Source organism: Sander lucioperca, chromosome 12, assembly GCF_008315115.2.
Source record: "Sander lucioperca isolate FBNREF2018 chromosome 12, SLUC_FBN_1.2, whole genome shotgun sequence".
In the NCBI taxonomy this organism is placed as follows: domain Eukaryota; kingdom Metazoa; phylum Chordata; class Actinopteri; order Perciformes; family Percidae; genus Sander; species Sander lucioperca.
In genome coordinates, this window is record NC_050184.1 from 24627989 (window position 1) to 24644281 (window position 16293).

The 16293-nt window shown below is 39.7% G+C and overlaps 2 protein-coding genes across 2 annotated transcripts; one reads left to right on the top strand and one right to left on the bottom strand.

Moving 5' to 3' along the window:
- Positions 1-146: 146 nt before the first annotated feature.
- apeh (acylaminoacyl-peptide hydrolase) lies at positions 147-10135 on the bottom strand. The gene is made up of 23 exons (XM_031316337.2): positions 9962-10135; positions 9355-9484; positions 9121-9247; positions 8926-9013; positions 8630-8705; positions 8459-8550; positions 6499-6573; positions 6228-6365; positions 6015-6106; positions 5857-5897; positions 5628-5749; positions 5189-5249; positions 5001-5098; positions 4781-4832; positions 4517-4605; positions 4273-4411; positions 3259-3339; positions 2459-2539; positions 1836-1924; positions 1408-1598; positions 1020-1122; positions 818-924; positions 147-726 (listed from the first exon to the last, which is right to left on the bottom strand). The coding sequence occupies exons 1-23, from the start codon at positions 9971-9973 to the stop codon at positions 621-623; spliced, it is 2190 nt and encodes a 729-aa protein (XP_031172197.1). The 5' UTR covers positions 9974-10135; the 3' UTR covers positions 147-620.
- An 867-nt stretch (positions 10136-11002) lies between these two features.
- capza1b (capping actin protein of muscle Z-line subunit alpha 1b) lies at positions 11003-16252 on the top strand. The gene is made up of 10 exons (XM_031316339.2): positions 11003-11273; positions 12641-12704; positions 12857-12908; positions 13157-13220; positions 13313-13519; positions 13613-13692; positions 14197-14275; positions 14376-14447; positions 14623-14685; positions 14797-16252. The coding sequence occupies exons 1-10, from the start codon at positions 11235-11237 to the stop codon at positions 14935-14937; spliced, it is 861 nt and encodes a 286-aa protein (XP_031172199.1). The 5' UTR covers positions 11003-11234; the 3' UTR covers positions 14938-16252.
- The last annotated feature ends 41 nt before the right edge of the window (positions 16253-16293 follow it).

The following is a 16293-nucleotide window of genomic DNA, read 5'->3' on the forward strand; positions in this document are numbered from 1 at the left end:
TGAGCCTGAAATGTTCCCCTGTAGGAAATGTGTACAATGTATTGAATACAGTATTATATAAACGTCAAACTGCACCCCATGCCGGCCTGAGAACTTTGAGCCCTGGAACCTGTCATGTATCCAAAAGATTCATCCCACACTGGCAGTATTTTTAGAATCACTTTATTAGGTGCACTGTATCATGAAATCAAAAGTAAAAGTGAGCAGAGAAAAGATTGATTATGAAATTATTTTCCTTTGTTAATATAACCTCAAACACAACTAACAATAAAAAGCCCTTTTTTTCTGCGTCTATGTAGAGACTGCAAAAAAAAAAAAAACCTGTATCAAAAAAATGTGTTTCTGATTAATCAAAACTGATTTCATTCAAGTGCAGTGTTAAAATATTTCCCCCCATACACTTATTGGAAGTAATTGTGGCAATCACCATAGCCACAGATTACAGTTATACAAGGTGTGTTCTGGTTGGAGAGCACTTTCAATGCTTTGGCTTTGGATTGAACCTCACACTGTCCTGGAAACGGGAGCAGAACATCCCTTACACACAGTAGTATCCTGCTCTCTTTTCCTGGCAGCAACAAGAGCATTGGCACACCACCATGTATCTATCTGATATACCATCACTGACACAAGTGTTGAATTATCCACAGAGCGATGTTCATAAAGCCATCAGACTCAGCATCCACCTTGGAGAGAGAGTGATTGTTCCCTGGGTACCACAGCAACCTAAACAACACACACATGAACAATAAAGCCCTGTTGTGCAGTGCATATCTGACATTACCAACAAAACATGTTGCTCAGACAAGCTGCTTACCGGACTGGAATCTGCTTTGCTTTCAGAGCTCTGTAATATTCCATTCCTTGCTTGTTAGGTACACGCTTGTCGTCTTCCCCTAAGGTAAGCAATACTGGTGTCTGTACCTGGATGAGAGATCATCTTAGGTTAATACATTGTGCAACAACACCAATGAAGTCAGATGCACATATTCAAGAGACATACACAGAAATACTCATACTTGTGCGACGTGTTTAATGGGGGACTTTTCCAGCATCTGTTCCCAAACAGCAGGGTCAGGTAGACGGTCTGTACTGTAGTCGTAGCCAGCCTCAACCATGCACCTGCAAAAATGTCATAGTCAAACATCAACAATAAGAAAAAAAATATCCCTGCATGGCTTTGAGGTCTTTTGTTCCTGCAGTGTTGGTGTGCATTATTGAACACATCCTTCCCTGACAGTGAGGCTGACACATGCCCTTTACCCCACTCACAGCTGTCAGAGTGGAATGTCAGGGGTACAAATGATACAAAACAACGAAGATGAAAAGTTGTGCACGACTGACACAGTCACAAAATGAGTAAACACGTGTAGACAAAAGTGCAGGTATGTGGATGCCAAGATATACCAGTCTGGGATGTCTGTGCTGCCAATCATAGAGGCCAAATTGATGACTGGATTGCGAGCCACACAGGCCTTGTAGAACCCTGGGTACTGGCCAATCAGGTGACAGGCCAGGAAACCACCATGAGAGCCCCCAGAAACAGCCACCTTGTGCATGTCGAACTCGTCACCTTTCAGAACACTTTCAACAGCAAACTGGTAGCGAGAAAAACATGGGGAAAATGTAAAAGAACATTTGTGGTGGAGAAGTAAGGAAGACATGGAAATCGGAAGGTGGGGGGGCATATAGCACAAAGTAAAAATTAAATATAACTACTGCTGTTATGAGCCATAATTTCAACAGAAACAACAAGCAACTAACCTTAACTAAATATAGAAACCAATAAAAAGCAATAGTATAAACAATGCCAATGCTATTTGTTTTATTCTTACTTGAACATCTTTGACGTCCTGGGTGCCAACATTGCCAGGTAACGAGAGGATGCTGTCCTGGCCGTACCCAATAGAGCCACGATAGTTCACTTAAAATAAAAAATAAATAAATAAATAAAAAAAGAGTGCCAGTCAAGCTCTTTGTGGTCTCATTGACTACCACCTTAAGCATGGCTCAAGAGACTCTGGATATACTGAGCATATACTATAGGCCATGGAACAGCAAATATGGCCTCACAATTTATGACAACTAAGCTATAAGTTTCAAGCAGACACACTCCTCAGCAGTCCATTAGCTAGAATAGTTTTGCGTAAAAGTAATTTATCTCTGGTAAATGTAGCAGGCAACACAAAGTTATGATTTGGCTATGCCTGTCAAGTACATGTGAACTCTGAAAGCAAGAAATATGTAGGTCTCAAAGTGGCTAAGGAAATGTATAATACATACTTTTTCTGGTCTAAAAAGCTTAGCAAAGTAACCAACCAACAGTATGTGTATCTACTGAGACAGCATGTGAACGTTTCTCCCCTTTTACAAATAGAGTACATAAACATCAGTGGATGATCAACCTCTGAGCAGGTGTCACACATAAAAAAAACTTCAGGTTAACTATTGAACATACCTAGTAATATAGCAAAGCCCATCCTGCACAGCACAGACGAGGACAAAAGCCAGTCAGCTACAATCACTGAGTGAGGACCCCCTGATGAAAGGAACAAGTTTTGTAAAATACCGACTGACAGTTAGTATTTAAAACTACCGGTGTCTGTATGTGCTCAGTCCTGTGAGGCGTTAAGGCCACAAATAATATTGCATGTAGAATCAAAATATGTGGAACATCTCAGGTTATTCAAACACCAATCTCGATTTTGAGAGTAAGGTTAAAGATATATTTTGCTGATTTCAATCCAGCTCGGTGTCATGGTAGTGTGGGCAGTGTGTTTAGAATTGGTGGGTGCATTCCCTCAATGGCGCCAGTGCAACCTCGGAGCAACCTTTGTCTGCTGAAATCTGCCGGATGACGCAAAACGATGCGTTCTCAACAGTCCTCCGTGACGCGTTTCACATCATCAGGTGGATTTCAGCAGACAAAGGGTGCTCCGAGCTGGCACACACCGTTCACACTGCCCACACAAAGATGACACAGCGCTGGATGGAAATCGGCAAAGTACCTTTTTATAGCAACCACTGTTGGCATTGCCAATCTTATCTGTAGCAGTAGCTTTAGGCAGGATTTATAGCACTTTTCTTTTTACTTCTGAATGTAAGCATATTGTGTATCAATATAAAACATTTATTTAAATAAATTTTGCTTTTTTTACTGCATTATGTCGATATTGTAGAACAATTAACAATTATGCAACACTACCTAACTGTTCTTTTTTGTTTGCAATCTACAAAACCATAATGAGAGTAACCAACCATGAGGAGTGACAATAAGAGGCAGCTTCACATCCTTAACCTCCTTTGGTTTGATCAGCAAAGCTTCAAAATCGAGGCCAGCTGGAATATAGAAAAATGAGTTAGTCCTATTGAGATTACATAGGCTGTTTTTTTTATGTCTATTATAGACAGCAAAATCTTTTCAATCCTCCATGAACTTAGGGACACAAGTATTCTTTCTGACTTAAAATAAACCAGTCACTTCCGGCAAACTCCTTTACTCCATCTCCTGTAAAAAGAACTACCTGCCACTGTATCATAATAATTACTACCTCAGAACTTCAAATAAACATAACCGTTTCAAGTGAAATTAAAGAGAAAAAAAATAATGTCTTCCAGCTATACACTACGTTCACAAATAATGTGATGTAAAAACAAAACCGCAACCGTTAGTAGGGTTGGGCATTGAGAACGGATTCCTACTTGGAATCGTTTCAAAAATTACGATTCCAGTGGAATCGTTTCTTTATTGGAATCATTTGGAGGATTTGGTTTCAAATCTGATCATGTGTTCCAAATTTAACATGCGCAAGTTTTAGTTTCCGTAGCGGCCAGGCGCTTGTTGTGTAGGAGCCATGGAGCACAGTAAGCAGTGCTCTAGTGTGGCTTTATTTTACGTTGAAAAAGCCCGGTAATACTGCAACCCACCATTGAATCAAAATAAAACTTTCCTCTTATTTGTGAAATAAGCATGGGACCCGTTTCAACCCCACCCCTCAAAGAATTGGAATCGAGAATTGATAAGAACCAGAATCGAAAGGAAGAATCGGAATTGGAATCAGAATTGTTAAAATCCAAACAATGCCCAACCCTAACCGTTAGTAGGCCTACGTGCTTGTTATTATCAATTTAGACAACGTAATTGTATCATGTATCATGATATCTCAATATATGATTTCATCATGATACAATTCCATTGAAAGACGATACATTTTCATATTGAATTATCGCCTAGCTCTAGATACTACTAAAACGAAAAATGTTCATTCTTACGGTAAAGACTGTTGTCTTGCTCTGGTGGAGGGGTGAAAGTCAAGATCTGCCAATCAATGTCTGGCAACGTCTGAGAGTCTTCCAAAGTAACCCAGACCACTTCCTCCTGAGAATCCCTGGCTGGAAGGAAGCCCAGCCTCTGGACAAAGAAATGAAGTGACAGACATAAGTGCAATCTATGCAACATCATATTTAGTATATACTCTGTATCAAAATGTGAACATTCAAAGACCACTGATCATACCAGACTTGGAGGGCAGTTTGGAGAGGAGCAGCTGACAACCATCAAGTCTCTCTCTATGTTCAGCAGACACCAGCTACCAACATCAGACTCTACAGACAAACAAAAAACATCATTAGACGCAGGTTGAAATAAACCTGTTCAAGCACTCCCAGAACACCGGTAGGGGAAGCAAATGACCTATTAGAGCCTGTCAACACCAATAAACATCAGGTAAACGAGACAGTCTAGACCTGAGCATGAGCTGATAAGTGTCTAGTCCCTCACTTGAAGTCAGAGAGGTGATGCTCCCTGTGCTCGTATCCACCATCAACAGATCCTAAAAGAGAGACAACAACAACCTTTATTCAGGTAAAGAATAATTACAATATTATCAGTCTAAATATGCTTGTATGTGGAAAGTATAGATTTATCAGGAAACATATCAAGCCTTTATTGTCTATTTTTTTGCCATAATAACAAGACATTTCATAGGAGTTGACTATACCTTGCGGCTGCGCTGAGGGCAAGCAACAATAATCCGCTGACTATCAGCTGACCAGCACTGAGGGGACAACTGAGAGCTGTAGATACCAGTAAAGCCATCTGTAAAGCCCCACCAACACACAGACACAACTATGTTTAATCTATAATTTAAAAAAAAGTGCAATCATGTGAACACCAAGTATTCCTTACCCTCTCTAGGTCTCTTCACCACATCCACCACCACTGAGGTCTTCTTAGTATACCAGTCATACTAGAAATAAAATATGCAAATACAGAAGAAAGCATATGAAAACAAATCAATTAACTCATACATGTATTTATGCTACAATTCTTTAAGTCTACACAGCAGAAAACAGCAGATGGTGCATTTGAAGAAACATCCATTCCTACCTAATCTTTTCAGTGAGTACAGTGCCCTTTGTAAATGTGTTAAACAGCTATTTTGTATATGTGTTTCTGTATTTATTGTTTATTTCTTATTTCATATTTATGTTTAATATGTTTGTTTATGTACGCACCAACCACCAAGGCAAATTCCTTGTAAGCGTTACTGGCAATAAATCCTTTTCTGATTCTGAAAGGAAATGAAATGTGTCTTATGTGGAAAAGAGGCTCCATCCTGTCTTACCATACAGAGCCTGCTGCACTGCATGTGTGGTCCATAGACGGAACATTCCAGGTAGACAATCCGACACTGGTCTGGGCTCAGCCTGGGGGAGCACACTGCACTGGTGCCTGATGTCAGCTGCTCTGAGGGACATAACAATTACAGGCACATGAACATTTGCAGCTACACCCGTTTAAAATAATATATAAATATAAATATAAATAATAGAAGAAGACAAGCCTTCACTTACCACATTCCCCACCAGTAAGATCCACATAGAACAAAGATGATCTGACAGAGAAAAGGGAGACATGAATAATTTGCAAAATTAGCCTATAAGCCTTACTGGGGACATTTCTGATAGGCCAGCTTTAATTCTTCTCTTTGATCAGTTTGAACAGTAATCACCTCCTGTTGGGGCAGTACTTGAGGCCAAGTCTGAAAGGCTCATGCCACCAGCCTACAAACACCACACCTGTGTCACCTGGAGCCCAAAATGCCTGCAGAGACAGAGACAACGTACCAAAAAGACAAAGAGAGAGCAACAGCTGAAGTAAGAGGGTATGTGCACACTAGAAGTGCCCAAAAAACATGCATCATTGCACAAACTGCTGTATCAACCTGTCCAGGTGAGATATTTTCGGGTACCCCCTCCAACACTGAGACGTTGTCACCCTCGATGTCCAAAACACAAAGCACAGGGCAGCTCTTACTAACCAGCGCCTCTCCCCAGTCCTCATGAAAGACAAACTGCTCCCCCTGCAGGGATAAAAAAAAAAAAGAAGCAAAAACACCACAACTTAAGCTAGAGAGGAATCCAACCTAAGAATGGTGAACTAAACCTTTGAATAGTGGAAATATTTTGTGTTTCAAAAGTATTCTTTGCATTCACTTTCACAGCCTCCTTTTTCTCCACTCTCATGGTCTCCTCCTCATCCCCAATGGAAGACAACTCTGGTGAATCAGTCTACAAACAGATAATGAAACATAGAATAACAAGTTATTAAATACTAGTCTCAGCTATGTATTACACTAATCCTTTCCATCTATGGTAAATGGTCAATCAACACTAAATAACACATGGGTCAGAAAACTTGCTTCACTACTCTTATGGCCACATCCCAATCAGTGTTGTGAAGGTATTTTGCTTTTGAAATGCGATGGAAAATATCTGAGGTGCATTCAAAGTTAAACCATTTGCAGAATGCCCCAGTTTACAATGTTTTTACGATTGAGCGATAAGCCCAATTTAAATAGTGTGCAACAACCTTTAAGATATATTTGACCTGGTTTGAGGAGTGTGTATCTACTCAAGCCATTGGTCCGACACCAAGGTCATTTTGCATCATTCATCGTGTATTTAAAGTAGGGCTGTCAAACGATTAATTAATTAATAGTAAATAATTATTAATCGCATATTTTATCACATGATTAAAATTCTATTATTTTGCATTTCAGAACAGTTTTTAAGTACATATTAACAATGGAAAGCAATTCTTACCAGTGTATCTTGATTGGGAATCAAATGAATGCAAAGAAAGTTACTTTATGAACTTTACTTTAAGATTTGTATGTTATTATTTATTTACTGTAAACAAAAGAAAAATGTGTGAATCTGTCATTATTGCACAATTCCTCCAAGTACCTAACTAAAAAACTAAAAATCCCTATCCTTACCAGAGTCAATATAGTGTTTAGTAACTCCTAAATAATGTTGATTACTCACTGACGTCCAGTGATCACCGGTTAATGAGACAGTGTTTGCAGCACCTTGCAGCTGTTCCAGTTGGGCGTCTTTCTCCGTGTCATACAGGCTGTGTGTCCGTGAAAACTACTGTCCCCCTCGACGGCAACGAGACAGGTCAGAACATGCCAACCGTAGTACTTCTTTAAGACCCGAGTCCTCTACGATGCTGACAGGTCTGCAGTTAGTTGCCACCCGTTTCGCAAGAGCTGTAGTCATTTTTTGGGATTTGGTTTCATCCACAGGTCGGCAAGTAGCACTCTCCAAAATACTGCTTTGCCTGAGTGGGTAGCATGCTAGTGGGTAGCATCAACCTGAGTCACGTTAATTAGCTCCGTAGGTGGTAGCTCAAGCTTGACGTGCTTCGGTGATATTTTAATTCGGCTTTACACAATGTGCATATGGCTTTCGACTTGTCTACTGAGCTGTCCGGGAGTTTTGGAAAATAAAAAGCACCATTCAGAATTGTGTTACTGCTGTCTTTCTCCATCATGCCTGCAGCCTGCAGCAGGAGGAAGTATCGCAGCTTGATGATAAGTAACGGTGCGGCAAAGGGTCAAAATAGTAGCCTGTTAGGCATGACGCGAAGCCGAGTGAAGTGTAAAATAAATTAATAAATGCCGACATGCGATTAAAAAAAATTAACGCGTTATGCTCGGCCCTTAATCGCATTGCGATTAGCGCGTTAATGCTGACAGCCCTAATTTAAAGCTTTCTTATCAATTTTGAACAATTCCTTACATAGAACCACAGAATAGCTAGCAACTTGTACCAGCACTGTACAACAAGGCAATTAAAGCACCATGTAGCTACTTTTTTTATTTTTCCTTATGCAAATTGAGGGTCTAAGGATAAAGGGAGTTGTATGCTGCAGAGATTGTAAACCCCCTTGACGCAAATTTGTGATATTGGGCTATATACACTGTAGATAAAATTGACTTGAATTACAGTTTGCTATGTTCTGGGTGGTATTAAACACAAATTCCAGAATGACCTCAAGCAGAATCCACATGCTTAAAATGTTCAACCTATGGAGAGCAGTGCAGCAGTTCTCCGCCTTATGTGATTTGGTGCAGATTTACCCTCAAATACAGTTTTGCTGACAAACCTGGAAGAAGGATTCGGCCTTAGGTCTCTTCCTTTCTGCCACATACAAAAGATGGGTCTCAGAGTGGGACCAGATCAAGCAGCCAAATTGCTCTAAGGATGCAAAACACAGTTTGATTAACAGCTGGACTGGCACAAAAAAAGAATCAGATTTGAAGTGTAGATGACTAACCATCTTCATAGACTTTGCCATGTTTCTTTAAGGCCGTTAGATTGATGCTCTTCATCTTTATGTTTTGACACCAGATCTGAAGGGTCACAAAGAGGTCAGGAGTGTCATCAAAGATTGCGGTGTCAAAATGAAAAGTCACATGAGGTTTTAAACACAAGCTACAGGTGGAAAATGTAGCAGAAGAGAGATACAAATGAGCAGTATAAAGAGGGCAATAAAAAAGTAAAGTTTTGGTAGGGTGGGTGAGAGACTCAATGCTGAGTCTGAGCCAGACAGACAGACAGACAGCCACACACCTCCAGAAATTGTTTGTCCTCTCCTTTGACCGTGCACTCTCTGACAACAGCCTTCATTTCACCTGAGGGGGAATCCTTACTCAGCACCCTGATAGGACAAAGATATTGATGAGACATTGTTCTGTTTGCTCAGGGTTAGGTCAATGATAACGTCTTCAACCCTACTCCAGATAAAATGACAAAATGGTTACATACTCTCCTTTGATCTCAGTGCAGTTTCCTGAGGCTCCAGAGTAGACCACAGACTTGTCATCGTGAAATACAATGTACTGTCGGCAAAACTTGACATTCTCATTCCTGTCCAGATCACGCTGGCTCCATTCTGCAGAAGAAGGTAAACAAAATTTTAATATTTTTTTTATATATTAGATTAATATCAATAAACATACATAGATCCGATAATCTTAGTATGGCAAAGACTGAGTCTACCTGTGTAAATGTTGCTGTATTTGCCTCCATACTGAGAGGTGACGACAGGTCCCACATCTGCTCTGCTTAGAGAAGGGAAGAGGCTGAGTTCTCTGTAGAGCCTGGCAATTTCCTCAGGGTTGGTCATCATCTGACAAAACGCAGCAGAAGAACTCACACTACGTCTCAATGATACAAACTGTCCAACAGCGAACAATGCCCAATTCATTTCCTAGTGAGGACGCTAGCCTGTCATACACAAGTTTGTGCAACGTTAGCTAGTTAACACAGTTTACTACCAAAAACAGGGATCAGTTTATAAACATTAGCCTAATCCGTTATGCTAACCAATAAAGCGATTGCCGCGTGATAAACAAAGCAAACCAAGTAACAAACTTGTTTGTTTTTAGCAGTGTTTGGCGGATTTAATTCGACCAGGAACTTCCTGTAGCAGCTGACGTAGAGTGTCAGTTTGCTAGCTTGACTAGCAAACTAGCTAACGTTTATTGACTAATTACCAAAAGTAATGACATCGTAATTAACGTTAGCACCTATATAAGGTTTATTTTTGTAGGAATGTTATTCGTTCAGAAGCAAAAAATAAGTAGTCAGTTAAGTCTAATCATACCTGTGACTTCATGATAGGGCCGATGTGTGTCGCTAGTCTGCAGCGTCCCACGGTCCCAACAGTACAAAGCTATCTAAAAAATAAACGGAACGTTACGACCACATCCATGGTTACGACCTGTTGGAGCTTCCTGTTGCAAATTGAAAAATAAAACAAAATCCCCGATAAGCAGTTCCCGAATGAACCAAAACCCCGACATTTAGGAATACAAAACGACGAATAATAATAATAAAAAATAACAAACTTCAATCTAAGACCTGTACCAGACGACTTGGAACCTTTTCCACTAAATGGAACAGTTTATTTATAGCAGTAAAACATAAGGGTATGCGTTTATTTTGTAGGCGCATCACCTATGCAACACCCAACAGGAAGCAGAAGACAAATAAAATAACTGAGGTTATGCTTTTACCGCCCTCTTGCGTTGTAAACCTAAGTTTTTAGATTGTGCTCATGCAAAAGTCTTGATTTTCAAAAAATAAATTGTTAAAGTCAATATTAAATTATCAAAAGCAAAGGGAAAAGGCATAGTGAAGAGAAAAGTAATTCAACAGTGACAACTGCGTTGGAATAAATAATAATTATATAAAATGTTAAATAATGCAATAAAAGGGAGACATCATACACTCAATCCAAAAAGGAGTAGGTAAGTAGTAGTGGAACAAAACGGAAAGAGCAAGTAACAATAAGCAGGCTAAGAATGTTCCGAAGCAACCTTAACAGTAGGCCTACACTTCCCAGAAGCATCCAACTGGTTGTATGATTATTGTGAGGCACCAGAAACTGTAGAGCATGTGCTGTTAGTGGCAGGAAATATCAGGATGAAAGGACATGTTGGAAGAAATTAAACGATTTGGGATAATAGAAGCAGGAGTAAAGAACATAATGGACTCCAGTAACTGGAGTTTGGTAAAAGTAGACAAGGCAGAATATTCTTGGTCACCTTCCATGAGAACAGGAGTGAGGAGGCAAATCTGACATACTGGACAGGTTCACTAGCTCTAGAAGATGGCAGTAGTGTAACATTAACCTGCCGTTAAAACCCAAAGAAGAAGAAGAAGTTAAAGGTTGTTTTTTTTTCCATCGATGTATTAAAAGGTTCTTTTAGTTTGAGACATTCTCTATCGAGGCACAGTAATACAAACATTTTACTAAACATATTTTAAAATTACTTTATGGCTACTAATATTCATTCAATTTCTTATACGTGAATGACAACCACCGCACTGCTTCTGTCAGTCAGCTGGGGTAGGTGGGGTCACAAAGAGCCAAGATGGCTGACTTTGAGGAGCCGCTGTCAGATGAAGAGAAGGTTTGAAGACTATTTTATGCTTTCTAAACGCTGTTTTCTTTTATTAGGAGAGAGCTATCCACGTTAAATGTTTACCTGAATTAACGGTTAAGTTTAGGAAAGAGTGGCAGTTTTTGGTCACGGATCAACATAATAAACTAGCTAGAGTTTCTAAGCTACCACTAGCTTACTAGCCAATGCTAGTTAAAGCGTATAACGTTAGTGGCGAAGCAAAGGCTGGTTAACCGCTGGACACTTGTACTGAAAACTTTTTAGTGGTTGTAACGTTACCTAGATTATTAGAAATAGAAGTTTCGACGCCCATTTCCAAACGCGCGTTGCATTGTCCCAGTCTGCAATGATACGTACCTCTGGTGTAATGTCAGCTAACATTAGCGGCTAACGTTACTTTGCTTTGGATTTCTGGGTCAAACCGATTCAGTTGCAGCTCAAATACTTGTTACCCTCACATGTCTTGAGATCAGGATATGGTTGCCTACAGTTGGAGCCTGATAGTGAGTGGCAGCTGGACACATTAACCAGTTGGAGGCAAAGCTCTATTATTATGGATGAAGTTACATTACCATATAAGACAATAATCTGAACACCGAGGGTGGTTTCAAAGCTAGAAACAAGAGGGCGACATACACTTGATAACATCTAGAAATATTTAAGATTAAAGGTCTATTGGCGGTAAACGGGAAAATTGAGGGTAAGATGATGGCATGATTTTATAGCGAAACATGAAATTTCTAATGCAGTGTCCATTCGGTATTCATGAAGCAATGTCTTGATGTTCCTTCAAATTCCACATTCCCCTCCAAATTACAAAAAGCTCAAATTAAAATATCTTAATTTACTGCTGTTTTTGTAATTGTTTATTGACTTTCTTTTTTTTAGTTGAGATGCTCATTCCTAGTTTAAGCATAACAGATTGAACGTGAAGATGGCTTCATCATAGGAAAAGGGCAGAGGATCTGATGGAAATAAGAATGTGGGCTTTATTGTATAATTTAATCCTGGACAGTGTGTAGGTGTAGGCCTATGTGATGACTGTCTTCTGTATTGTGTGTATTTTATGATTGTCAAATAAATCGAATCGCTGTCATTGAAAAAACTGAAAATGCATCTTGGTATCAGTTATGGCAATATGATAAGGCTACAACTGAATGTCAAAATACTAACAAAGAATGTAGCACATTTGTTACAACCTTTTTGAACGTAGATCGTTGGAGTTAAGTACAGATTTGTTTTGCATATTGAGGAGTGAAACCCCTGGTAATTATAGGTCAAATATTACTTTTTAGTGTCTCTTTATACTGATTGTACAGCAAGTCATATTATCATGATAGCTGAATTAATTGGTAGCATTTAATTTGCTTCCATAGGTCCGCATAGCGGCCAACTTTGTGACTCATGCACCCCCGGGAGAGTTCAATGAGGTCTTCAATGGTAAGAAATAGCTGATTGTGACAAGATGTGCATGATAATAATACTGTGTTTAGTATAATATATTATAATATAATTCACCGCTGATGATGATATTTTATTGTTTTGTGCTATAAGAGTAATGCTCAAACGGTGGTTTCTTTTTGTCTTGCTAGATGTGCGACTTCTTCTTAACAATGACAACCTGCTCAGGGAGGGGGCATCACAGTAAGTAACACTCAATTAAGACAAACGTCAGAAATTCAAATACATATAATTTACACAGTTCAAAACACCTGAGCCTCCATACTGTACGGAAAATATATACTCAAATTGTGGTTTATTATATATTAGGCAGTGAGGAATGTAAGCATGGCTTGTGTTCTCAAAATGGTCAGTTGAAACATTTGTTTACAGCATTTTGGTGTCATGTTATGAATGCCTACTTTACCTTTGTGCCCTTTCTGTTATTCCAGCTCCTTTGCCCAGTACAACATGGATCAGTTTACTCCTGCCAAACTAGATGGCTACGAGGAGCCGGTCTGTTTCATGCTAAAGTCTTTCCTATTTATTACAGAAGAGCAAGTGCCAAAAGCCAGCCTATTTCAAATGTCCCTCTCCCTTATTGATAGGTCCTGATCACAGAGCATGGTGACTTGGGTCAGGGACGTTTCCTGGACCCCCGCAACCGCTTGGCGTTCCGCTTCGACCACCTAAGAAAAGAGGTGAGCGACGTGCAGCCATATGAAGGAGAGACGGCCCTGAAAAGCTGGAGAGATGCCTGTGATACTTCCCTTAGTGCCTACGTCAAAGAGCACTACCCTACTGGAGTATGCACGGTGAGGCACGACAATTGTGGCAAAATAGTCATCTTAGCAATAGACTACATTTTACCCATACCCATACTTACCCATACCATCTGTGTGTTACAGGTATATGGTAAAACAGTTGATGGTCAGCAAACGATCATAGCCTGCATTGAGGGACATCAGTTTCAACCCAAAAACTTCTGGTATAGTGACCTCCCTGCAAACAGCTGTTTGAAAGCTTATCTGAATATATGTATATCTGTTAGGATATGTTGCTAATCTTTTATAACATAGCTTTATCACAAACTTAAGGTTACAAATTAACAGGTTTACGTATTTTTTTTAAATTTGTGGTGAAAGTGAAATAATTGGTCCCTCAGTTCTATTAAAGCTGGGTTAGGCACTTTCTTTTAGGGCATCATTGGACCAACAAATCATAATAACAGACAATGGATTTCAGAATATTGTAATTCAAATGGTCTGAAAGACTACTACATTTCAGCATCTCTGACTTGGCTCTGTTTTCAGGCTTTAGTAAATCTAGCCGTCATGGAAGAATTTGGCCAATCACGAGAGAGCTGCAGGAGGAGGTCTCACTCTACTTCAAATTCTGGCGTATTTTGTAAATTCTACCTCCCGCAGCTTTAAGCTTCCTGATGCTGCTGTCTGTTTGTAATGTAGGGCTTCTCATCCTTTCTCTACCACAGGAATGGTCGCTGTAGGTCAGAGTGGAAGCTAACCATTGGTCAGTCCACTGCTCAGGTGGTAGGAGTGTTGAAAATCCAGGTGAATTCAGTGAGCTCGTCTGCATAAATGATAAGTAAATCAAGGAGGAATATTTTCAAAAAACTCCAGCTTACTAATGAATTTTTTTCTCTGTCTCTAGGTGCATTATTATGAAGATGGGAACGTGCAGCTGGTTAGCCATAAGGAGGTAGAGGAATCAATACCAGTGACTGTAAGTAAAAAATGTAATACCTAAGCAATCGTGCAGTCTTTCAGCAGTGGTTTAAACTTTATGCTGCTTACAAAGTTTGATACTGGCTGTGTCAGCTCCATGTATATAAAGAGAAGGCCACCCATATCTCTAAGTAGGATAAAAGGCGATGATTATATGTGTGTGTCTGAAACAGAATGAAAGCCAGACAGCCAAGGAATTTGTTGACATTATAGAGAACGCGGAAAATGACTACCAGGTAAGCTACTCTTTTGCTTACTACTCGTTTGATATACTAATGTTTACATTTTGAAATAAAAAAATCTAAAAATATTATACTTATTTGTTTCCCTTTCATGTTTGCCCTCAGACTGCAATCAGTGAGAACTACCAGACCATGTCTGACACCACCTTTAAGGCCCTGCGGCGCCAGCTGCCTGTCACACGCACTAAGATCGACTGGAATAAGATCCTGAGTTACAAAATTGGCAAGGAGATGCAGAATGCTTAGTTGAAGGTCAGGGACATACCAGGGAGATGCACGCTCCACTGGACCCACAACCCGCCTATACATGTGCAAGGACTAACCAAAGCAAAACTATACAGTGTGGGGCAAGGAATAAATGAAAAAAACAAAAAAACAAAAAAAGTATAACTGAAGATTTGCAGACTATTAGGCACAGATTTCCATCTGCTGTAGGGAAGCTGTGGTTATGGAGATAATCGTGGTTGGAGAAAGTGGTTACTTCTGGGTGTGTGTTGTGAAATAGTTGTGTTGGGTCAGTGTGCAGGGCTGTGCTCAGGACTGCTACATTAAAGAAGTTAATCTTCCTTCGGCCGTATAAGGAATCACAGACCTCCCGAGATTCAGGTGTCAAAAGTTACAATATTTTACCTTAGTCAAACTGATGGAGAACTTTGATCATGTCACAGTAAAGATCTCAGCACATGGAAAGAACCAGCACCGCACAAGGCAGCTGATGAGAGAAATGAAGCACACCATCACTTATCAGGGTTTGATTTTGGACAGGGAAATATGAATTTTGTGAAAGTTTTTTTGGTTATCATGTATGTTGGAATCAGACATCAACTGCATCAGTAAAATCTGGCAACATAGAAATAACTACCTGCTATTAACATTTAGGAGTGGCATGGTCCTCAGCATAGCTCTGTTCCTGCACTGTTGACCTGTATGTTTGTCGGTGTCTGTCAGGGCTGAGGGAGTGTTAACTTGTTTTCTGCTGTGCTCCACTGATGTATGTCTCCATCCATGCAAGCAATGACTGAATTAAGATAAATCAACTTCTAGGCTGTTGCATCAATAATGCATTCTCTGTTCTGTTACTTTGGCAACACCAGCTTTATTGCTGTACAGCTTTTCCTTTGTGAAAGGAAAACATACTCATATTAACCAAGATTTATTTGCCAAAATCTCTTTCCTATGGTAAAGAACTCCATCATCCCACCCATGTATGCAAATTTCTATTTTAATACGCTGGTTTATGTTGGAGTCTTAGGATATTGCACTCAACTATTCTTAACTGTAACAAACTGTGTATTGGTCAATGCCAAGTGAACGCAAAGCAGTTGTCATGTACTGTAAGGCAAGATTATATACTGTATACTATACATGACTTCTGTAAGGCCATATCATACTGTGTGTGTTACATAATGTCTAAGTAGGCTGACTCTGGATCAGTTACTTGTTAGCTATACTATGTGCTGTATTCAACCCTCACACTATGCTACAACTGTGTGCCGATCAGTTATAAAGTTCAAGACTGTACTGCCCCATTCTGTTGTACAAATAAATGGACTGAACATCTTGGCAAGATTGTTATTTCACATATTAATCAAGATTTAGAAG

Excerpts from the sequence above, each read along its gene's own strand:
- capza1b (XM_031316339.2), top strand. The coding sequence starts at position 11,235 with ATGGCTGACTTTGAGGAGCCGCTGTCAGATGAAGAGAAG. Across the intron at positions 12,909-13,156 it reads CTCAGGGAGGGGGCATCACA|CTCCTTTGCCCAGTACAACA; the intron begins GTAAGTAACACT and ends CTGTTATTCCAG. Across the intron at positions 14,276-14,375 it reads TAGGAGTGTTGAAAATCCAG|GTGCATTATTATGAAGATGG; the intron begins GTGAATTCAGTG and ends CTCTGTCTCTAG.
- apeh (XM_031316337.2), bottom strand. Across the intron at positions 8,706-8,925 it reads AGGACAAACAATTTCTGGAG|ATCTGGTGTCAAAACATAAA; the intron begins GTGTGTGGCTGT and ends GTGACCCTTCAG. Across the intron at positions 6,574-8,458 it reads AGGCCGAATCCTTCTTCCAG|ACTGATTCACCAGAGTTGTC; the intron begins GTTTGTCAGCAA and ends ATCTGTTTGTAG.